This window comes from Lepidochelys kempii, chromosome 2, assembly GCF_965140285.1.
Source record: "Lepidochelys kempii isolate rLepKem1 chromosome 2, rLepKem1.hap1, whole genome shotgun sequence".
NCBI classification, from domain to species: domain Eukaryota; kingdom Metazoa; phylum Chordata; order Testudines; family Cheloniidae; genus Lepidochelys; species Lepidochelys kempii.
The window spans coordinates 113,114,764-113,139,509 of NC_136381.1; the positions used below are offsets into that span (position 1 = coordinate 113,114,764).

General features: G+C 41.5%; 1 protein-coding gene across 8 annotated transcripts in view; it reads right to left on the reverse strand.

Moving 5' to 3' along the window:
- Positions 1 to 24,746, reverse strand: part of PHACTR1 (phosphatase and actin regulator 1) — a 459,703-nt gene that overhangs the window by 63,433 nt on the left and 371,524 nt on the right. For all 8 annotated transcript variants that reach the window (XM_073332014.1, XM_073332016.1, XM_073332013.1 and 5 more), the window contains one exon: positions 2,250 to 2,305. In XM_073332014.1, the coding sequence (XP_073188115.1) occupies positions 2,250 to 2,305 (56 nt within the window). The remainder of the gene's footprint in view (positions 1 to 2,249; positions 2,306 to 24,746) is intronic.

A 24,746-nucleotide genomic window follows, 5' to 3' on the forward strand; every position in this document is an offset into this window, starting at 1 on the left:
ATGGTTCATGCTGACTGGGAATTCTGGGGTGATAATATGAGCTCTCTGGAGAATCTGGTTCTGGTAGGGTGACCAGATGTCCCGATTTTATAGGGACAGTCCGATTTTTGGGTCTTTTTCTTATATAGGCTCCTATTACCCCCCACACCTTGTCCCGATTTTTCACATTTGCTGTCTGGTTACCCTAGGTTCTGGACACTTCGCCTCTTTTTCCAGTCATTTTCCCCAGGAGACTGACTCCCTCCACCTGACATGACATAGAAGTTTAGAGAATATAGTAGGAGATGACACACTCATAAGTGAATGATGACCCCATATCTGCTTAAATTGGCTCTGATAGCTAATCTAATCTTCTCTCTAGATCAGCGGTGGGCAAACTACTGCCCGCGGGCCGGATCTGGCGCATCAGGGCTTTAGATCTGGCAGGCGGGATTGCCCCCTGTGGTGCCGCAGGGCCCACGCCACTCTCAGAAGTGGCCGGCACCACGTCCCTGCAGCCTGGGGGGGCGCAGGGGCAGAGGGCTCCGTGCGTTGCCCTTGCCTCCAGGCACCGCCCCCCGTAGCTTCCATTGGCCGGGAATGGGGAACTGCAGCCAATGGGAGCTTCGGGGGAGGTACCTGGAGGCGTGGGAAGGGCAGCGTGCAGAGTCCTGTGTCCCTCTCATCCCCCAGGGGCTGTGCAGGCCTGGGGCTAGGGCAGGCAGGCAGGGAGCCTGCCCTGGCCCTGGTGCATGCTGCTGCCACGGCCCTGGTGCATGCTGCTGCCACCCCGGAGCCACTTTAGGTAAGCAGTGCCGGGCCGGAGCCTGAACCCCTCCTGCACCCCGCCCCCAACTCCTTGCCTGCACCTTATACCCCTCCTACACCCCAACCCCTTGCCCTGAGCCCCCTGTCGCACCCCACACCCCTCCTGTACCCCAACCCCCTGCCCTGAGCCCCCTGCCGCACCCCGCACCCTTCCTGCACCCCAGCCCCTGGCCCTGAGCCCCTGCCGCACCCCTCCTGAACCCCAACCCCCTGCCCTGAACTCCTCCCGCAGTCTGCACCCCTCCTGCACCCCTTCCCTGAGCTCCCTCCTGCATTCCGCACCCCAACCCATTTCCCTGAGCCCCCTCCTACACCCCGCACTGCTCCTCTGCCCCAGTCCTTTTCCCTGAGCCCGTTCCTGCACACCGCATCCCCTCCCACACCCCGCACTCCCTCCTGCACTCTAACCCCCTGCCCTGGCCCTGCATACAATTTCTCCACCCAGATATGGCCCTCGGCCAAAAAAAGTTTGCCCATCCCTGCTCTAGATCTATAGCTATTTGTCTATTCATGTGCCATATTTACAGAAAACCAATCACTGCAGTGCCAGCACATTTTATTCCCTAACTACACCACTAAAATATGTTAGAAATTTGATTTAATGGTATTTAATCAATTAATTTTACTAATTTCTAGAGAGCTAATCACCCATTACATGCCTCTAGGATTATGTTCAATGTAGAAATTAAAAAACAACAATGAATATACAATGTTTAACAATGGGATCCTATCTAAAGACACACTAAGGAATTTAAATGCATTATTTTACAATATTTTTTTCTTGTAACTTTTTAAAAATACTCTAGTTCCATGCTCCAGAAAGGATGCAGGATACATCACCCAAGCAAGAGTGTCAGTGAAAATTGTATTCCTGCTGTTCTCTGCTTTCTTGCTAGTTACCTTCAAACAAACAGCTTTATCTTTTTTATATTTAAAATCATTTTACTTTGATAAAAAATAACTGCCATACTTTTTCAATATCTGATTCGTTCACCAGAACAACTTGTTTCAGATTCCATCTTCCTCTCCTTGAAATCAGTGGTAAACTGGAACAGGATCAGGCTGTCTGGGTGTTTTTTGTGGCTTTAAAATATCATTAATTACTTTAGGGATGTTGCAACTCCCCATAGGTTTGTTTGTTTAAAGGATCAATACAGATTAGAATTTAGAAACTGTGGGCTAAATCCTGAAGTCTTTACTGGATTTCCATGGGAGGTTTGCCTGTGTGAGAACTTTGGAAGATGACCCTCAGTTTGAATTTTCTTCTCAGACTGCTTATATTGGTTATCTTACTGAATGTCTTTTTTACAGTCATTCCCACCCAACCATAGCTCTTATATATATTATTACTTATTTGTGATATAGCTACAGACTTGATTTGGTGCTTTATAAAAGACATTGAGCAGCTACCAAATTCAATTCCGAATGGTACAAATGCTTACGTTTCAGAATGTTCCTCTGCTCCAGTTCCTCAGCAGTGGGCCTCTGGCTCAGTCGTCTGCGAAAAAAATCCAGGATCAGTTTTTGGACCATATCACATCCTCCTTAGTTCAATGTGTATAAGAGCGACTTTGCGGCGCAAAAGGCAGAGAGTGGGACAATGACATTGCTCCATTATCTACACAGTATGTCCACACACTGCGTGATATTATGGCGTATACTTTGCTCTTCTATTTCCAACCCACAAAAACCAAAATGTGTTGTGTCATGTTAGACATGTGGCCTTCCCACTCCCACCCTGGGCAAGCCTGCTAAAAGGTAGGCTGTGCAGATTTCTTCACTTAATTTCCTTCCTTTCATGACTGTTTCCTGACTTCCACAAATATGACAAGTTTAGTTCTAGCTCCCTCCCTCCCTGCCCTCCAGTCTGCTGTGTGTGAGCCTCCCAACTGTACCCAGCTCGTCCAATCAGAGTTTGAACACAAAGCCAGTCCACAGAAACAAGGAGGCATGGTTAGGCTTCGCAGACTGCAGAACAATAGCAGCTCTTCTCCTCCTCCTCCATTCTCACTCCCTCCTTGGACAGCTTTATTAAATGTACTAATTACAAATGAACATGAATTGAAATCACTTGGCAGTCAACCTGTATGTAATACAGTCACAACAAATAAGATCTAATTACAAAATGGGGACTGCAAACAGAAGCAATCAGAAAACTCCGACTGGAAAGCAAGAGAGCGCAGCGGAAAGGGGTATTAGAAAAACAAAGAAAACCAGCAAGATGACCTCAGAAATTAACATTTGTTGTGACTGCTCTTACATCCACTGAAGTCAATGGGAGTCTTGTCACTGCTTCCAATGGGAGCAGTAACAGAACATTAATCACCATCCAAAACATGAACTTGGGGCCTGATCCTGTGCTGAGTACCTTCCACACACAATGCAGTCATTTACATCAGGGAAATTGATGACTCTCATTTAAATAAATGGAAGCTGAGGCCGCCTGATACGATGTAGGCTCAGGGCTACTGTCTGACAAAGTTCAGGAAATGATTTCAGGCTTCTCAGAACAAACTGGCCCCCCATCCGCAGCTGCAGCCAAAGACTGCACAGCACATCACAGGAGGGGAGTGCAGCAGTATCTTCAAATCATCTTTGCACTCCATTGATCCCGGAGCTACTGTGTGCCAATCCGGTACCCAGGCATAAATTACAGCAGCCTGGGGACTGCTCTTCATTGTGCTCATTCCCTGTGGCCTCAAGGAGTTGTTACAGCAGCTGGGATTCACAGCAGTGCTGGGACTTCCTCTAGGCATACACCCTATGCCAGATGCTTAGTGGGGAATATGCCAGAGGTACCACCACTCAGCTCTGTGAAGATTCCCATATGCAGGGGGTATAATCCCATGGCCAAATATGCTGGTTTTATGATTCATTTACACCACTGCAGCAGCAAAAAGTGACCTTAATGCAGTAGAGAATTAGGACCATTAGCTTGGTCTCTTTGCTATGGTTGACTGGACAATTACTTCATTGGAAAAGTGCTGAAAACGACAGAAACTCATCCTTAATTCAGAATGAATGAGTGTTTGTAAAGCACTCTGAAAATGGAAAGTGTTATTCAAACACTATTATTTATTATCATTATCCTTAAGATACAGTAACCGTTGCTAATGGGATGTTTAGATAGTTCACCTTAGTGTAAGGAGGCCATTAAAAGCAGTTTGTTACTAGCAGTGTGTGGGAATCAAAGAATAAAGTCACACTGTTTAGCTCGGCAATACGTAGCTCTGTTGACTGAGTTACATAATGCTTCTTGTGCATCACATTGTGACAGTTCTCAGGAAGATGCATCGGAGGAATGCTGAGGCCAAATTCCAGCCACTGAGCATCTGAGTTTTCCACAGGACAAACAGCACATGGTAAGAAAAAAGAGCAATCCCTGTGACTTTATGAGGAGGATGTTACTGTCAAGGGCCTTTTGCGCTCAGTAAAAAAACAAAATGGGATTAAAAAGGATCAGCTAAAAATCTCATATTTTTCAGACATCAGAGTAAGTGAAAGCTGGCCATTTCCGAGCACAGGGCCAAATCCTGTGACTTCAGTTTTTGGTTGAGTGAGGAATGAGTAAAAACTGATTTAAGCACTCGAGCATTTAAGTCATAATGAAAGATGTACTCTCGAGGGCAAATCCTTAACTGGCATAAATCAATGTAGCTTCACTGAAGCAATAGAACTACACTGATTTATACCAGCTGAGGGCCTGGCCCCTTGGCTTTATCTTCTGACAGGACCATCTGAAAAATTTAAATGGAGTCATGAGCACTATGCAACCTCTTCTGTAGTTTAGATTACCCAGCCTTTTGAGGCATGACCTCCTGAGGAGAGGGGAAATTTTCAGGAGACTGGGAGACAAAGCAAGAGTTTTGGTATAAAAGACTGGGTTTATACTGACAGAAGGGCCTGCCTTTAGATCCAGCAAATGGACCTGACCTTTGGTCCAAGCAAGGATCCAACCCTGCTGAAAGGCTGGAAGAACTTTGCCTTGTCAGACTCCTCCATTTGGTCAATAGACGACCACTGGTACATTCAGTGCATGATCCTTTGGCTATTTAATATGTTTTCTCTGTATGATTTTTTCCTTAAACAAATGTCCTCCGCTTTGAAAGAGCTGTGTGGCCACTTATAACCATTGGCATTCCCTGGTCACAGCCCTTGGAAAAAAAGCAAAGTGCAGGGGCTAGCCATTAGTCAGACCTGCCTGAGATAACTTCAGCCTAAAACCCGATCTGGGGAGAAAAGGGACACAGGTTCCTGCCCAGAAAGGTGCTGGCTGGAGGCCTGAGAGGGCATTCCTTGAGCTGATCATGGAGGGGGTCAAAGGTGCAGTTACCCTGAAACTGTGACATACCTTTCCCCAAAATGATAGCTAGATATTAAACAAATGCTGTTCATGGGATTCCAAAAGTTTTCTGCAATCCAATACTAAGTATAGGTGATTAGAAGAGAACTAGGGAAGAGAACAATAATCAAATCTCATGTTTCCACGCATATGTTAACTGTTGCAGAGGTCAGGAAAGAACTGCCTTCACACCTCCTGGCCCAGCAGTGCACAAGTGGATAAGTGCATTTATGAGGCTCAGGAGTTTGTTCTGCAGCATCAGTTTTCACTTTCTTCTGCAGCATGGCTAGAAGTAGGATACCAAACTTGAGGGGTTTATTTTCCTATTGAGAATCAGCCTTCTCTAGTCAGTCTTCTCCAATTAGGATTTATGAGGTGGGGGAAAACACTGTCTTGTCAATTAATTAAGTTCTCAATTGCCTACATGCTAAACTGAAGGCTTCTCAAGGAAGGAATCCCTATCCAGAGAAGCACAATATTAAACATAAGACCTCTACACTTGTACAATTCCTGACAGAAAACTTCATTAAGATATTGTTAAAACTGAAAATGTGCCTGACACACACTCTCTTCCTTCAAGTTGTTCTTCCTGCCATTTCTCTTTGTTGCAGGTCTCTTGGTACCTTTCCTGACAATGCTTCTCCCTCTCTCTCTTTACTGATTTTTAATTTCCCAAGGAAACCCGTAAGGTGCATTTGCTGAATTTCAGCTATCAAATAACGACTATCTTTTGCCTTCCTGCTGATTTTAAACATTCAGCTCCAGTTAGATTTTTGCATTTGTGCAGGCAAATACAAGAGCATGAGTGAGGCAATGGCTAGAGCAAGCCAGAGCGGATGCAAGACCATATTCAACTCCAATGAAGATGAATTTAGAATGGGATTGGTTGGATAATGGATTTTTCCCTGTGGAAAATTTTGATTTTTGGAGAAAATGTGAATATTGAAACATTTGAAAAATGATTAAAAATGCCGCAGTGGTACCTTGTGGAATCTGTTGTTTGGTTGCCTCATGCTCCCATTCTTCTCTATTGGCTGGGCTCCTGGTCAGACTACAGTTCCCATGATTGCCAGTCTCCCCTCTTGGATAGCTACATGGGAGTCCCAGGTCCTGGTGCATCATGGTAGATGTAGTTTGGCTGGGAAGACCAGCCCATGGAGCAAAATGGGGATGTGAGGCAACCAAACTACAACTCCCATAAGGCACTGCAGCAGCCTATCCAAATTGAAATATTTTGATTTTTATGTGAAATATTCTGGGGTTTTTTGAATGAAAAACTGAAATTTTCTGTGAAAAATTGTGTTTACTCTAAAACCTATTTCCTGTTGAAAAACAGTTTTAATGGGAATTTTTTAACCAGCCCTAGTTTACACTGTTGGAAAGATTTTTAGCAAATCCAGTCAACAGTTTTTTGCTTTATTGCCTTGCTCAAACATCTGTGGATAGTCAAAAATATCGTAAAACTGGGCTTCTGAGTAAAGCCCCAAACCTGGGTTGCTTTGATTACTTCTTTTTCTAGACCTCCTTGAGGCCAAGCAAGTCAGCTTCTGTTTGAGACATCTCCAAAAGTTTATTAGTATTGGAAATTTTAAAGAATGGGTTAGACAAACACCTGTCTGGAATGGTCTAGTTATTACTTAGTCCTGCCTTGAGTGCAGGGGACTGGAGTAGATGGTGTATTGAGGTCCATTCCAGCCGTACACTTCTATGTTTATCTTCTGTTCCAGCTCAGTAAGGAATTGTTTTATTATGATTTTGTTTTACTCTCAGGAGAAGTTACAGGTTATTCAAGAAAAGGTCTTTAAGATTTTTCAGAAAAGTATGGGCTGTTCAGAATGCATCAAATGATGTCTTCTAGAAAAAAAAATCACCATTCATAGTCAAAATGTAGATTCTCTTAATTTGCTATCCCTAAAAAAATAAGACAACTTTCTTGAGATTTTGCCTGTAATACATGGGGTTTATGTATTTAAAAAACTAAAAAAAACCCCCACAAACCCCAAGCTCGACACTGTCGAATGTCCTGATAGATGTAATCTTTGCTAGAACATCCATACACACTGAATCTAGTCCAAAAAATGGAATGAACGGATAGGTGTATAACTGGATACAAATGGAGCTGTATGACTGCTTGAACAATGACATATTCAGGCCCATAATCTTCAATAAAATCACAGGTATATCACATCACCAACCCAATAAAGTCCCTTTTTGAAAATGAACGTCCTTTTTACACAATGAATATCACAGCCAGGCACTCAGTATTTTCTTGGAGAATTATTGCATTTCTCAGGGCTGTCAAAAGATGAAGCCGTAGCCTAGCACAAAAGGCAGGCACTAAGGCCCTGATCGTCTTCCCACTGAAATTAACAACAAAACTCCCTTTGATTTCTGTCATTCGGGATCAGGTTTTAGTCCTCATCCCCAAATGGAACACCCTTTACACCTTACTGTTTCATTAAAAAAGAATAACAGAAGTATAACAATTGCATCCACAATGCAATAATAACTCTACAGCAATAACATCTCCCTCTGGGGAAACTCTGAGTACTCAAATTCCTAATCTTTGAAAGGAGAGTGCCTACTATGAATTAGCTAATTCAAAAATATATTTCATGGGCAACAAAATAAAAACACTTTACAATGGCTGGCTGGGGATCTAAGATGTGCTAGATGGCTATCAGATGAATATTAGGACCCATAATAATAAAGCAAACATGTTATTCTAAAATGCTAGAGATCTTGTTCAATTGTACTCTTATTGTACACACCATATCGCAGAAAGAAAATGAGTTCCCCAGACACAGAAACACTGGTCCAAAATCTAATTTTACAAGTCTAGCATGAGTAGCAATAATCCAGAACCAGGATTAGAGCTCAGGATTTCCTGTCTTCCTGCCCTCAGTTCAATTAATTACAATGCATTACCTGTAGAATAAAAAGGCACTATGAGGATTATGCAGAGGTTAGTAGATCTTCTTCTCATGTTCCCAGGCCAAGGTCACAACTTTGGTTTAGTAGATCTGTCCTCTAATTAATTTTGGGCCTCTCTAAATCTGTGCTGTGCATGAACACACTTTTCTTTTCAGGAACAGGCCTCTAAATGTATGTTTTTAATAAAAGTTTTGGAGGGCGAGAACCTCATGGATACTCAGTTATTGCCCCTCTCTTCTTTATACGTTCCTCCTTGTGACTCAGAATTCTCTGTTTCCCCCCATAAATATCACAGCTTAGAAAGCCCTTTGCTGTCCTCTATTTTACTTTTATTTGGTTTTCGTATACTGCTGTGGCGATCTAATACTTGGAGGCTCCACTGTGAAACCATCTGGTTCCTGGTGTAACTGCAGTGGAGTCACTGATTATCCGCTGTCTAATAGCCTCCTGTGCAGTCCTTTGGACTGTTCTCGTAAATAAAGGGATAGATGATGGGACCTAGAACCTTTCAACTCTCAGTCACTTGTTCAAATCCAGCTAAGGGTAATAGTAACTAAAGTCACGTTCATCTGATGGTTGTTTGGCAGTGTATGTGAAATGCACTAATGGTCTCTCTCCAACCCCAGGTAAGTAGGTGTTTCACATCACAAAAGCCATAATCCCATTAGCACACTTGCTGGAAGACTCAACACAGAGGGCAAAGACTGAATGGGTATGGAAAGAGAAGAACCCTGTCACCTATAGAGATGATTCATTCAGTGAAGGCCGAGACCTGTTGGTGGCCATTGTGGATTTACTATGGCTCCCCCTGCTAAGTGTGTTCTGTGAATAAATAGATGCCTTCCATTTCTAGTGTTGCCAATATTCAATTAGCCTTTTTTTTTAAAAAGGTCTCTATAAAGGGCATATAACTATTCACTACTTCATTTATTCATGTGTTCCTTAAGTACAAATATGTCCATCCAAAATGAGGAATCACATATTGGGAATTCTATCAGTTATAATCCATACACTCAATACTTCAGTACTTGTACTGCTTAATGCTGCAAAATCTCCACTGTTATTACAGCAAATACAGACTATTCAAAGAAAACAGGCAAATGGAGTTGTTCTGTGTACCCTCTGACAAAATTAGTTCACACTGAAAAGATTTGTCAGTGCCAGGGATGAACAATGGCATACAATCAGTAAAAATCACTTAATAAATCAAAATTAACTCAAAACAATTAGTTTTAGATTCCAGTGATATCATAAAGAAACATCACCTTCCAAACATTAAGACAGAAATTAGTCTGTTCATTGATTCTTATTCTTCACAAGAATTCCAAAGGTGTGTTTTTAAAATTAAAAATAATAAAGTTTCAACAATTTAAAACATGGCAAGTAAGGTTCTGAGGGAAGGGATGCTTGGGAAATAATGTAATCTCCACACTCTCTCTTTCTGTATTGTTAATGAAGTGGAAAATTCTGGGAACTGCACAGGGTTTTGATGTTTAAGAGTGGTTAACTACTTCAGGCTGGAGGCATTTCAGATTCTCACTTTGTTATGAAGAGTGGTGGATGAAGAGTAGTGGATGGTTGCAAGGAGCTGTGCCCTAAGAAGTATATGTGGGGATGTTTTAGCTGTGTTGATCCTGGGATATTAGAGACACAACGTGTGTGAGGTAATGTCTTTTAGTGGACCAACTTCTGCTGGTGAAAGAGACAAGCTTTCGAGCTTATAGGAGCTTTTCTCCAGATCTGAGAAACGTGACTTTCCCTTGAATGGTCTCTTGAAATGTGTGTTAATTACTTATACTAAACAATCTGTTCCACCTTGTATTCAGCTGTGGCACTCTGAATATGTTTCCCAGACCTGAAGAAAGTGCAAGCTCATAAGCTTGTCTCTCTCACCAACAGAAGTTGGTCCAGTAAAAGATATTACCTCCCCCACCTTGGCTCTCTGAAAAGTACATGTAAGATACAGCTTTCCTACAGTAGCTATTTGGTAGTCAGATTTGTTGTTTTCATTTGTTTTTATTATTATGAATCTTTTTTGTGAGTCACCACATGTAAAATCACCCCTTATCTTTTTTTAATGTCTTCATGAATTTTGCGTTTAGCCATTACTTATTCAACACGTATGTCTCCTGCCCTCTAAACTTCCCAACAACTATTTATTCCCATTTAACTACACGTTCATACCCCTTCCCCTTCTCAGATTTCTCTAGACGGTGTGCCTTCAACTACTTCCGCCTCTATACATTAGCAAAGCACAGGAATAATCTTTTAACTGATAGCATTTCCCTGGAAGTTCAGGGAAAACATGCTGTATCAGATGCATGCAATACTGGAAGTGTTTACTCTGATAAATCTGGTTCATTAAACAGAAGTGCAATAGTTAAAGGCACAGATGCCTCTTGGAAAACTTTGAAATTATTATTATGAATTATTATTATTTTAGAGATCAAAGGACAGTTTTGTGTCAGTTACACCAGCATATCTGGAGTTAATTGCAATGACCTCAGTAGAGTTGTGCTGGATTTGCACTAAAATAACAGAAGAATTTAGCCCATACTCGATTTTCCCTTCCACCTTTTTATATTAAGGACATCTGTATGCTGATAGATTTATTCCCCCTCAGGACAAGTCTTTCCCCTCTTGGACTTACTTCCTCACTTAAGGCCAGGGAGTTGCACCCGCTTACATTTGGGATGAATTTGGGCCAGGAAGTCATAATCCTTTCTTTGTTGCACCGTAACTATTTCCACAGCAAACAAATGTAATGTTGCAAATAGGATTATTATTTCAAATGAGGAATTAGCAGCAGGAATTGATAATCTCTAAAGTAGCAAAGATCCTGTTTCCACGCAAATATCCTTAAATAAAAAAACAACAACGGGGGGAAGGGAAGGGGAGGGGAGGGAACAAAACATGATCACACAAAGAAAAAACATGCAGAGGGATATGAAAAACCAACAACATGGTATGTTATAGAGGCAGTACTGTCTCTAAATAATAATATTTTACATTAGCTTTTTACATATTCCATGAATTTTCAAGGGCTCGGTCCGCACTCACTGACATCTTTCCATAGATCACCTTCTGAAATACCCATGCACATACTATCACCTCCTCCTGCACATCCACCCCTCTTTGCCAGTAACATTCAGGCTGTATTTTGAAGGCTGAAGAAACTTCACCAAACTAGAAGCCTGCTTTATTATCCTAATCCAAGTGTAATGGTCCCTGCGGGACTGCTAACCTTTTAATAAGGAATATTTCCTAATTAGAATTGATGTTAAACAAAGAAAGTGGAGGGGGGAGGCCCAACAACCTTTTCCTTTCTGCAAAATAGAACAGGAGCTATAATCCTGGCCTAACTTGTCTAAAGAATCATTATCCCTTTACACTTTAAAATACTTTGATCTTTAGACCCCACTGGGATTCTGTCATAAATTAAACTCTCGACAAAGACATTGCAAAAGAGGAGACTAGTAAAAATGACAAATCGTTTTTGTTTGCTCTCTAAAGAAATTAAAAAAAAAAGTTAAGTAAAAACTGTGTTTTGAGTTTTTCACTAACATGAATAAATTATTTGGATGATGCTCAGAATCAGAAGCTGAATAGAGTTATTATTACAGAATGTTCTGTATGCAAGAGCTAAAAGGCATGTGTTCATAGCAGTTAACTGGTCTACGTTCCACAGGAGAGTCCTGGATTTCCCCCTAGAGTCCTGCAGACATGCTGATCTGTCCTACATGTAGTAGGGATGCCAACCGTGAAATATTTTCCCCTGTAATTTGGAACTCTTGCTCCAAGGGGATACTCTCTTGACTGCTATGCACGTAGCTACTGGGGACTTGGTTTCAAATTTGTCTTTGGGAGGTAACAAATGAAGTAAGTGAGGTAGTCTCAGCCTAGTCCATAATGAGTGTCCACTGACATCACCAAAAGAGCCCACTGTACGGCTGGCCCAGGAGTAAGCTAGTAGATAGACTGCAAGTCAGTGTTAAAACACAGTCAGAAATGAATGGGGAAACCATGCACAAAGCCTGTTCCACATTTATGCTTAATTTCATCCATTACTACAAAACCTGCTATTTCACATTCATCAGCCTTCCACAGAAGTGTCAAAAGGACTTGCCCCCTTCCAGCCCAATCTTGAAGGGCACACATTGACCGTGTAACCCTACAAAGCAGGAGTTAGTTTTACTTATATCACACTAGCTTCACACTGCACACTCCTAAGGACCTCTCCTTAGATTTTTTTGAGGCAGGGTTTATTTGGGTAGCAGGGTTCTGAATACTGAACTGAACATTACTCAGTCATCCAAAGAACTACATATTGTCATACACACTGCGTAAGAACAAAAGCCCAACAAACAACCGCTCCAACAACAAAAGCACTGGGATGACGTTTGTGGCCGACAGCGAATGCCAGAGGGGTTGTAAATTGTTCTCGGTGCTCATGTTTATAATTATCTGATTAGTATTTAAAAGCAACTTTTAAGAAAAGAAGCATAGTGCTAAATCCTTTATGCTGCTGGCTCCTGTAGTTTCATGCATGAAAATACATATTTACATTTAACAATAATAATAGAGGATTTTCATTCTTGTTTATTTTAATATTGGCAGTTAACATTTAGGGCCAGATTGTGATTGATCTAGTGCAGATAAACAAAGATGCGGGAAGGGACAGGGCATAAGGAATGTAAGTCAGAAGATCAAAGCTGACATAGCAAGTGTGACAATGGTAGGCAGCTGGGTGTGCTGAGACCATGCCTATCATGCTGACCAATATTGTCTCATTGTTTCCTTGTGCTTCCCATATCTGTCTGTATCCACCTGTTTAGTCTTCGACTGTAAACTCTTTGGGGGTAGGGACCATCTTTTTTGTGTTTGTTCAGTGCCTAGCACAAGGGGTTCTGGTCCGTTACTGGGGTTCCTAAGGACTACTGCAGTACAAATAAGTCAAAATAAAGTGGAAGGGGAGAAACAGAAGAAGGGGGAACAAATGCATGCCATACCTTTTCAAAAGGCTTAGCAGTTACTCTGTTGTGGCTTCTAGAGGCAAAGCCAGAACCGTCCATTGCTGTAGAGTCTCTTCCCTGCTCTCATATTACATTAAGTCATGACAGAGCCCCAGTATATATATATTTTTAGAGGGTAAAAATATTAGTATAATCTCTTACTATTCTGAGAGAGGTGAGGGGCTTTCTGCTTCTTTGATGACCCCTGGATAATAATCTACCTGCTTTACACAGGTAAATTCGGCCCCTTGCACAAGGCCCTGCCAGCCACTATCCTTTTGGTGGAGGAGGCCTGGAGAGGATAGCCTTTGGAACCAGCCAATGCTGCTCCTTAAAAAGCTGAGATGTCATTGCTGAGTGATGCACAACCCTGCTGATTGGTGGAGCACCTTGCCCTTTGTAGGCCAGGAGACCAAGAAATCCAGAATCTCTCCAAATACTTTTATCACCAACAGCCCAATTAAGAATGCATGCAGCATGATTACAGAAACACCAGCACACTGCTCCTGCCCTCCAACCCCTATCATACTGGACTAGGATTTCCAAATTTTCAGGGCTAGTTTTTAATCCTGACAGTTGTCAGCAAGAAGAAATAAACAGACAGTGTCCACTTTTATTACCGTAACAAAAGAAGAGACAGACTGAAGAATATAGGTATTTTTTTGGATCACTGTTCCAAAACTATTCTAAACACATCCACTCTTAGGGTAAAAGTAACATCCTGAATGCCTATTCCTATGATATAGAATTCATCGCTGGCATCACTGTCCATGAAATTCAGTGATCTCAGTTAAGAGTTGGGTTATCAAAGATGCTAGGTTACTTAATTAACTGGGTGTGCCACATAAATATGTGGTTTCCCTGTAGTCTGCTATGTTGCAGATTATTAGAAATCTCCATTGTGAGCCCAATATTTGCAGCAAGTATTGCAGCTATGGATTTAAAGGACACTGAGATTTGGTACAGCACTCATTCTCCTCACTAAAAGAAAAGAAGGACTTGTGGCACCTTAGAGACTAACAAATTTATTTGAGCATGAGCTTTCGTGAGCTACAGCTCACTTCATTGGATGCATGTGTTAGTCTCTAAGGTGCCACAAGCACTCCTTTTCTTTTTGCTAACACAGACTAACATGGCTGCTACTCTGAAACCATTCTCTTCACTGTGGACCAAAGCATGTTTCTATTAATTAGCATTATTAATGTGCTTTATAATTCCACATATCAAGATGCATAGTCTAGGGGGGTATATTTTAATCTCCACATATGGTGTGAGCTGCGACCATAAATCCCAGTGCACTGAGATGTGAGCATACCTCTTAGCCATGTTTTCCTGTAAAATAAGTAGTTGTGACTAGGCATGCAAATAAAACACATCTCTCTTGACCTTAAAGTGACCCTTGAGGTTCTCCACAGTCTTTCAGGAAGAATGTGTAATATTTCAAGCTTGTATAATTGTATCATACATAATGGTAGATATGGTAGTTTTCTTGAAACTGATCTGACTATCCAAAAATCATTTAATTCCCTTAAATTGTAATGTGAAGGTCATGAAGCAATACTTACCACAGCCCGAATACAGGCCAAATGTTTAAAAAGTTACTTTTAATTATTCACATACATCAACTTGCACATGAAATTATCATGTTTATACACACAAATAGGTGATCATGCATGCAAACTGGATTGTTACAAGTCCAAAAATCCAGCTTGTGCTCATGAACATGTCCATGCCTATTTAAAGGCTGGCTAAAGAATTGGCCTTGCATGTTGACTGCTTTATGGGAGTTAACACACATCAATTAATTTATTTGAGCATAAGCTTTCGTGAGTTACAGCTCGCTTCACCGGATGCATCCGATGAAGTGAGCTGTAGCTCACGAAAGCTTATGCTCAAATAAATTGGTTAGTCTCTAAGGTGCCACAAGTCCTCCTTTTCTTTTTGCGAATACAGACTAACACGGCTGCTACTCTGAAACCACACATCAATTGTCAATCAGGCCATAACATGTTGAGAAAAAAGGAAAAACTAAGAGAAGTTAAATTCTTTGACCAAAAAAGCAATTTCTTCATCTTACAATCATCAGTCTATACAAATGAAATTTATTCCTGTCAGTCCGCTTCCTTTATCTACTTGCATTGCTTTCTGATTTGTTTCCTTTACAGAATTTACAAGGTCATCCAATCCATACAACAATTGTTCTTATGATTAACTCCCTACAATCAGCAGACACAAAACGAAAGATGTATGATGAGATTTTTCAAGGTGGAAATTTATGACCTGGTTCTTAGTGCAGCTGTCCTATATTTGTCAGCATTCAGTATAACAGGGAAAAAGCTATTTTCTTGTTTTAGATCTAAGGCAATAAATTTGTAAACAGCCATTTCCTTGTTTTAGTTCCAGACTATGTCTCAATTTTTTATTTAAATACATCATTCTTTAGCCAAGTAAAAACCTCTGGATTCTTCGTGGTTCTCCTATTTATAGCAGTGATATAAAGACTTTTTTATTATTCCTACTGCAAGCTCACATTATATTATACATATCTAGGGTGACCTGATTTTTCACGTTTGCTGTCTGAACAGTGGGTGGTGGGTAATAGGAGCCTATATAAGAAAAAGACCCAAAAATCAGGACTGTCCCTATAAAGTCGGGCCATCTGGTCACCCTAGACATATCAGGAATGATTTCACCCAATGCTGAAATGCAGCTGTCTCTGGGTAGAAACTGTTAGCTGTGTAACAACTAACTCTACCACCACACAACAATTTAGAGTAGGAAACAAAGGACATCCCATCCCATTGAAATTGCAGAGGAAAGTTAAGTAGACAAAGTTTTTTAGTCTCTGCAGTGGTAAGAACATGTCTCAGGCCTGTATTTGGGCAAATATACCTAGGTTTGTATAAAAATAAACGGTGTGGGGGTGGAACTGGTAACCCAGTTGTATTCACTAATTTGGTTTCCACAAAGAAAGGACTGGAAAAACATGCACCACAATGAGAATGTAGTGTGATGTGTACTGCGTCTGTCACAGCAGACAGCAGGGGTACTGAGAGGCATAGGAATAATAGACTTGTTCCATGACTGGTAGCACCTCTGACTGAAATACAAATCTTTAATGCAACACAAATACTTTCCATTTAACGAGTGACCACACTGATGCCTTTGAGGAAATTTTGTCCTGAAATTACACTTTCAAGTCACAGTTGTCTATGATTAAGACAAGAGCATCCCTTTAGTCTCATCATTTAAAATAACAAAAATAAATAATCTTGACACATTGAGAAGTCAGGCTTTGACACAGTCATGTCTGCCAAAAGGACAGACTGCAGTCAGCTAGTATATACCTCCACTCATACAAGTCTGCTCTCACACACATGGCATCCACTGGACTCGATTTGCTGAAACTGGCACAGGGAGGTATAAATTTTATCCTGGGGTGGAGGTTTCCCTGTTTGGAGGGTGGAGGGCAGAGGATGATGCATCTGCTACCAATTCTCAAAGTTCTAGTTGAGGTGGGGAGCTTTAGTTTGCAGATGAGGGAGCCTGATGAGGGGATGTGCTGAATCAGTGCATTCTGTGGTGACACTGGACATGACCCCTTCCCTCTTCCTGGCCTGCTCCATATCCTTTCTGGTCTGGATTGGCCCCTTAGGAGCCTAATATATTAAGAAGTCTAACTCTTAAAAAAATTGAACAAATTATTAATGTATTGATTCCTACAATGTGTAAGGGGTTGGACCTCTGCTTTAAAAGGGGAACCTCATTCCTGATATAGGGAACAATCCTATTTTTATTTGCATTACAGTGACACCTACAGCCCCAACCCCGAGTTCATGGCTCCATTTTGCTTAGTACGGAAAATGAATAGTAAGACAGTCACTGTCCCAAAACCTTAAAATCTACATGGACAAATTAGAATCCCATTTTACAGATAGGGAACCAAGGCACTGAGAGACTAAAGGTGGGATTCACAAAGGTATTTAGACACCTAACTGCCACTGATTTCAGTGGGAGTTAGGGGACTCAGTACCTTGGTGAAGTACCTCAGTATGCCAAGGGCCAGATTTTTAAAGGTATTTAGGCATCTAAAGATGGAGATAGGCATCTAGAATTTCCAAAAGCACCTCGGCGTTGAAATGTATGGGCGTTAGGCACCTAGACGCTTTTGAAATTCCCACTAGACACTTATCTGCATATTTAGACACCAAAATTCCTTTACAAATCTAACTCTAAATGACTTGCCCAAGGTCACACAGAAAGTTTGTGCCAGGCCCAGGAACTGAACCCTCATCTCCGGAGACCCAGTCCAGTTCCTTAATTGCAAAAGGTCATCCTTCCTTTCAACCCAACCAAGCTCACACGGATTTCAGAGAGGCAGGGTTTGGCCTCACAGGTGCAATGATTACTCAGCTCAGTTTGCCATTATCTTGCCTCTCACAATAACTCTCTGACAGCATCCCACCTGATGATAATAGCAGTAATAGCCCTGGGGTGTCTAGAAAAGTATGGTTTCCTTCATCAAGCTCTGACAGGAAGAAAAAATGCCATTGATCTTGGATGCAGGGAGTGAACAGATGAGCCTGCACCCTCATCACTTAACGATACATCTACACAGCAAAGAAAAACTGACAGCTGGCCCGAGCCATCTGACTTGGGCTCGCAGGGCTTGGGCTGCAGGGATGTTTCATTGCTGTGTAACCTTCTGGGCTCAGAAACAGACCTGCAGTCAGCCATGGTGTCATAAATATAAAGGGAAGGGTAAACCCCTTTGAAATCCCTCCTGGCCAGGGGAAAGCTCCTCTCGCCTGTAAAGGGTTAAGAAGCTAAAGGTAACCTCGCTGGCACCTGACCAAAATGACCAATGAGGAGACAAGATACTTTCAAAAGCTGGGGAGAAGGAGAGAAACAAAGGGTCTGTGTGTCTGTCTATATGCTGGTTTCTGCCGGGGATAGACCAGGAATGGAGTCTTAGAACTTTTAGTAAGTAATCTAGCTAGGTATGTGTTAGATTATGATTTCTTTAAATGGCTGAGAAAAGAATTGTGCTGAATAGAATAACTATTTCGTCTGTGTATCTTTTTTGTAACTTAAGGTTTTGCCTAGAGGGGTTCTCTATGTTTTTGAATCTAATTACCCTGTAAGATATCTACCATCCTGATTTTACAGGGGGGATTTCTTTATTTCTATTTACTTCTATTTTTATTAAAAGTCTTCTTGTAAGAAAACTGAATGCTTTTTCATTGTTCTCAGATCCAAGGGTTTGGGTCTGTGGTCACCTATGCAAATTGGTGAGGCTTTTTATCCAACATTTCCCAGGAAAGGGGGGGTGCAAGTGTTGGGAGGATTGTTCATTGTTCTTAAGATCCAAGGGTCTGGGTCTGTAGTCACCTAGGCAAATTGGTGAGGCTTTTTACCAAACCTTGTCCAGGAAGTGGGGTGCAAGGTTTTGGGAAGTATTTTGGGGGGAAAGACGCGTCCAAACAGCTCTTCCCCAGTAATCAGTATTAGTTTGGTGGTGGTAGCAGCGGCCAATCCAAGGACGACGGGTGGAATATTTTGTACCTTGGGGAAGTTTTGACCTAAGCTGGTAAAGATAAGCTTAGGAGGTTTTTCATGCAGGTCCCCACATCTGTACCCTAGAGTTCAGAGTGGGGGAGGAACCTTGACACATGGATTTTAGTTGTGTAGACATAACCTTTAGATGCCAATTAGTTTCCCAGGGAAAGATGACTGAGGTAATTAGATAATCAGGCTGTTGGGGATAGAGAGCCAATGAGCCCATCATCCCAAATCTGATAAAAAGGCACAGGAAGGAAGGGGGATGGGGGGAGGACAGGGAGGGCTAGTTAAGCCCTCAAGTCCTGATGAGAGGGTCAAAAGCACAGAAGATACTGTAAACAGACTGTTGCACAGGGACTCTTCTGATATTGGTGGGAACTCAAAATAAATGGCACTCTGAATGTATAGCTAGTGGGAGTGTAGGCAGTTTCTATGGGGCAAGATGTCAGGAGCAAAGACACTCTCTGTTATACTCTGATTAACCATCATCACCAAAACACGGGCTCAGCTCTCTTCAGCTTTTCTTCACCAGACAACACTCAGACATCTAGTTCTGCTGGACTCTCCCCCTGAATCCAGGATTTAGAGGAGCTTGTTTAACACAATTCTATTTTCCACGTAGTTTTTCCTTAACATGCAAAATGTGAGGAGGCAAGCTCCAAACACTCTGCTGCCATTAAGGATGAGTTGTTGCCTTGGGGAATGTTTTTCTCTCATTACTGAAGCCTAACGATGAATGGTAGAATTGCAGACCTCAGAGGTAATTAGGAAGAAATGATTTCACATTAAAGAACTAAAATAAAATCTTTGAGCAAAGCCCAGAATCACTGCCTGGCTATCCCTAAAAGATTCTGAGATAGTGAGAGAATGAAAATCCTGAGAACTGGGTCCAGAACAATCATTCAGTCACGATTGGCAGGGGCTACCTTGCAGCCAGTCTGTGGCTGAATAAAGTCTGCGTACCCTAAGTGGGATTGGTTAAATAATAAATCATTTCAAAAAGCTGTCTCTGTCCTCATAGCAGAAAACTTTCAGTAAACAAAAATGATCTCTTTTGGCTGTTTCCTGCAGGCCTTTTAAAGAGCCTTTGTGCATTTAAAAACATTGAGCAATTCATGGGTTGGTTGGTGAAGACATGTAGTACAGTACAACTGCAATTACTCTATCACTGAATAATGTGTGTGTGGCCATGGTAGTGATTCAGAGGGATAGTTAGCATTTTCTCCACATTACAACCAACTGACTTTGTCTCTCAAAGTTCAGATTTAGAACCTGAAACGAAAAACCTGCTCATGTGAGAATTGGTCGATCAGTATAACTAATGTTGTGTTAGGAATAGAGGTCACAGTTACAGTCCTTGCTGCATCTGTCAACACCATGGCATGGACTACGGAAGGCATGATGTTACTGAAGGTGCCAGCAAGCCATCCTCTGAATGGCATGTTCAACAATTGCTGGTCTACTTTTACAGGCATGAATGATGCCATGGTCCCTTATAGAAATATTTGCCAAATTTTATTGTTAAAAATAAATTCTTTTGGACAGCTTTCTACCAAGAAGTACTGTCTCTGCCAATGGGATAATAACATCTCCTCTGAACACATCATCCTCTATAAGGATCTGTCAACCTGAAAAATGCAGCTGACTTAAATAATTTGATTGTCTTTTATTGCATTACAATTAACATTGAAGCAAATTTCAGACAAGTCAAATTATCTGAAGACGACTTGACTATCCAAATAGCCATGGTGCTTGCTGTTCTGCAAACACTGCAGATTTACAGTTCTTTAATACTTATGATATTTCTGCCAGCCTTATGGTCAAATCATATCTGAACTGATGACATAATTTCCCCTCCACCTTTTCCCTGCCAGCCCAGTTCTCTTTCCTCTTCACTCCATTTCATCTGTCCGCTCTTCCCTCTTTCTCCCCTGTGTGTGCACACACACTCCCTCACACATGTAGGCAATCAGAACTTGATTTGAATAGGTCGTAAAATCCCACAACAGATACGTGACATTTCAGAATTGTATGGTGATCTTTTACTTCCACGGGAATTCCATGGATAAGCAGAATTATCTGTTCCTAGGCAATGTTTTTCAGCACAGTCAAGGCAGACAAAGCATAGGTAAGGAGAGTGTTCAGAAGAGATTATCTTCCCCAATAAAACTGTGGGAGACCACCATCTGTCAAGTCCGCTACTCAATAACAGATTTGACGTGTGATTTTTACCACAATACTGCCAAACCACAAATACTTCATTCTTATTTTTTAATAATCTGTGGGATTGTATTGTGTCACACCTGTTTTTATTGATATATTATGCGGAATGCGTTTCAATAGACTACTCTCATACATCATATTTGTCTTGTGATACATGCAGTGTATTATCTGCATTGCCTGAAATCAGATTTTCCAGTGGCGGTGGTATAGACAGTGTGTTGCAGAATGAATAAATTTAGAAATATAGAACAAAATATAGTGCAGAGCACTATCCTCTTACGCCTTTCTGCGGAGCATGTTACTGAAGTATGTGCTGGTTAACACTGTATTAGGGCCTGGCTACACTCGAAACTTCAAAGTTTTTTCACACCCCCGAGCGAGAAAGTTGCAGGGCTGTAAAGGGCCAGTGCAGCCGTAGCCTTATTTGCATTGCAGATCTCAACACACTATCTAGGTGCCCCTTACTCAGATATGTGAGGATAGGGGGCAGATCACAAAAAAGAATGCATATGTGTTGGAAAGAGACTCCTTTGTTTGTTTGTTTTTTAACTGAATCCTTTTAATTCTTAAATGTGTGGATGGAGACAGGATGGGAGTCATGGTTCCCCTGTGCTACTCTGGATGGGTTTCAAAGGACATTTTGAGCATGGCAATGCTTAGACATAGCTTTGCAAATAACAGTGTGTTGCAGGGGCACAGTACACGCTCCGAGTATTGCTGCAGAAGGGAGGGCAATTTACGTCTGCTCCCTGCAGGCCTAACGGGCACCTGGCCAAAATGCCTAGAGCATATGCACATTGTCTGGAAGATGGTGTGGCACTCCTCTGGCCTGCCCTTCTGTGGGCAACATTTGCATATACCACACAGGGCTGCAACACCAGTATTCTGAGGATGATGTTGTGACAGAAAGAGCTGATATGTAATGATGTTATGCATACGGAGATGTAACCATTTCATTAACATTGTATGTGAGCTGGTCGGGAAGGGGAAGTTATGGTATACTGGGTTAGTAGATTATCCCGTATTGATCTATCTTAACACGGGACTTTTGGAACAGCAAAGAGGATGTTGTGGTGTGACTCCATCTGGATCATGGTGTAATGGCTAGAGGCCTGAGAGCTGAGCGGGGGTGCACTCAAAGAAACCAGGAGGGGCCAGAGGTGCAGTTCCACCAGTAACTGTGACAACTGTAAGGTCCCAATTTTGCTTAAATTACCATATTCCGGCCTAATGTCACTTACATTGCACACCTCTGCCTTATTGTGCAGCCGGGGGGTTGAGGAGGCACCAGAAAACATAAACAATAGGAGGTGTAGGTGAGCAGGTGAGCATACCTAATAAAGAAGTTTCCAAACACAAACTTTGAAATACACAGTTTTAAAAAAAGATTTGTTTAAAGTGCCCCATCCTCAACTGGTGTAATCCAGCATAGCTCCATGGGAGTCAATGGAAATACGATGATGTACAGCAGCCGAGGAACTGGTCTACAGAGTTCAACTCCTACCCGCATCTCATGAGTGTTACAAACTGAAGGACAGTATCTTGTTTCACTACTAGAAACCAACATATCGGAACAGCTCCTTCTAATTTGGCCACAGGGAGGATTCCATATAGCCATTTGCTGGCATTGCTGCTTCTGAACTGATGGGTATTAGCGCATGGTCCCATGGCCAATGCATGTGACTGGGATTCCAGAGACCTGGGTTTTCTTCCTGCTTTGTCACAGACTCATTTTGTGGTCTTGGGTAAGCCACTTTACTTCTCTGAACCTCAGTTTCTTGATCTGTAAAATGGGGATAACGATACTTACTACTTGTGCGAAGCGCTACAAACATGTTGACTGTTGCTATTATGGACCGTGAAGCTCCTGCGTTGCATTGTGCTGATGCTAAGATTCAAAGAGCCTACTGTAGGCCAAATTCTGCTGTGGAATATGCTCAGCAGCCCTATTTACTGCTGCGGCATCACCGGGGTGCAAATCAGGCTAGAACTGGTTCAGCTGGTGAACTTTGATTTATTAAATGTGCTGTGGTATCTGGCTATGAGTTGGCAGACACAATAATAGAGTCATAAGCATTTTCTGAGAACAATTTGAGATTTAAATACAATATGAACAGACACTTCTGAGTCAGTGGAATTACACAGGGATGAATGTGGCCCTGTGCAGTAGGTCAAAGATCGAAATCTTAGCATGCCTGCCCATAAGCTTCTTTTTTAAATAACACTCTCTTTTTAGATCTAATTTCTGATCTTCCAAATACTGCAGCTAATGTTCTCTCCTTAACTAAGCATAGAGAAGAATGCACATAAATACTGAAGTGTCCTAATCAGCGTTCTAGTGAAAACAAATTGATCCCGTTCATTGCTGACAATGGTAACTATCTGCAAAAGATTTTATTCTGTATTTTATATTTCTTCTGCAAATAATGTATGTAATTTAATTGGCTGGTTATTTCAAACCTTTGGGACCCATTGCTGGAATGGTACAAATTCCTCAGAAATATTATTAAACTTACCAACTGCAATCATAGTCTGCATCTCAGTTCTTCCCCAAGGACTATAAATCCTGTACGCCTTTAATTTTGCTTGCGATTTGGATCATTATGTGACAACAAAGGATGGATGCAATAATGAGGTTTTGAAATGTTATTTACACAACAGAAAAAAAATCGACTTGAGTTTTCTGAAAATTATTCTGCAAGCCATGGAAATGGCACATTTTTGCACACCAAATTCGAGACATTTCCATCCAAATAAATATATCTATCAGCCTACAGGCTAGCCATAGATAGCCTGTATGTATACTCTGATATTTTGTATTTAGACATGAGACACATTCTAGGTTTTTAATGCCGAGACCTGTAACCCTGTCTAGTTTTGCAGCATTTGTGACCTATTGTATTTGCAGCCTGGCTAAGGAAGTATTTTTCTCCCAAAGTTTCTTAATTCTACTTCTAACTCTACTCAGCAGAGGGAGATGCAAAACTCTAAATTCCAATTGTCACAGAGCCTGATTCACCACTATGTTATTCCTATTGTGATTCCATTAACTTCAATGAAGTTACACTGGTATAAAACTGGAGTAATGCAGTGATGAATCAGGTCCTGTATTTTTCTCAGCTCAGATATTTTATCATTCTAAACTTTTAGGATTTTCACTCTCTAACCCATGGCTACATCAGAAGACAATATCCAGTTTCGTACCTCCGACAGTAAAGGAGCACAAATAGCAAGATGAGTGCACTGGAGAAAAAGGCAGTGATATTGTGAGAACATGAGGCCTAACTAAGAAATGCTCCAGTTATTGTCAAAATTGGTTTACTCAGTTGACAATCAAACTGCAGAAACACCTTGTTCCCACAGGGACATTAAATCAGTTGGAGCAGTGTTGTTTAATATATGTATTAATCATCTGGAAAGGGGAATGAGCAATGAGGTGGCAAAAGTTGCAGATGACACAAAGTTATTTACATTAGAGAAGTCCAGAGAGGAGTGTAAAACTTCAGAAGGGCCTAACCAATCTAGGTGAATGGGCAACATGATGGCAAATGAAGTTGAATATCAACAAACGCAAAGTAATGCACATTGGGGAGGGAAAAATTAAATCCCTCAGATACCTTACAGGGTTCTAAATTAACTGTATCAACTAAGAAAAAGGATCTGGGTGCCACTCTGGACATCTCATTGAAGACCTCAACTCAGTGTGCACCTGCAGTCAAAAAAGACGTTATGATGAATAAGGAGTAGGATGGAGAATAATATGGAAAATATGATATAATTCAATGGTGCAGCTTCGTCTGGAATACTGCTCACAGTATTGCTCACTCATCACAACCAAAATATGGCAGAATTAGAGGGATTTCAGA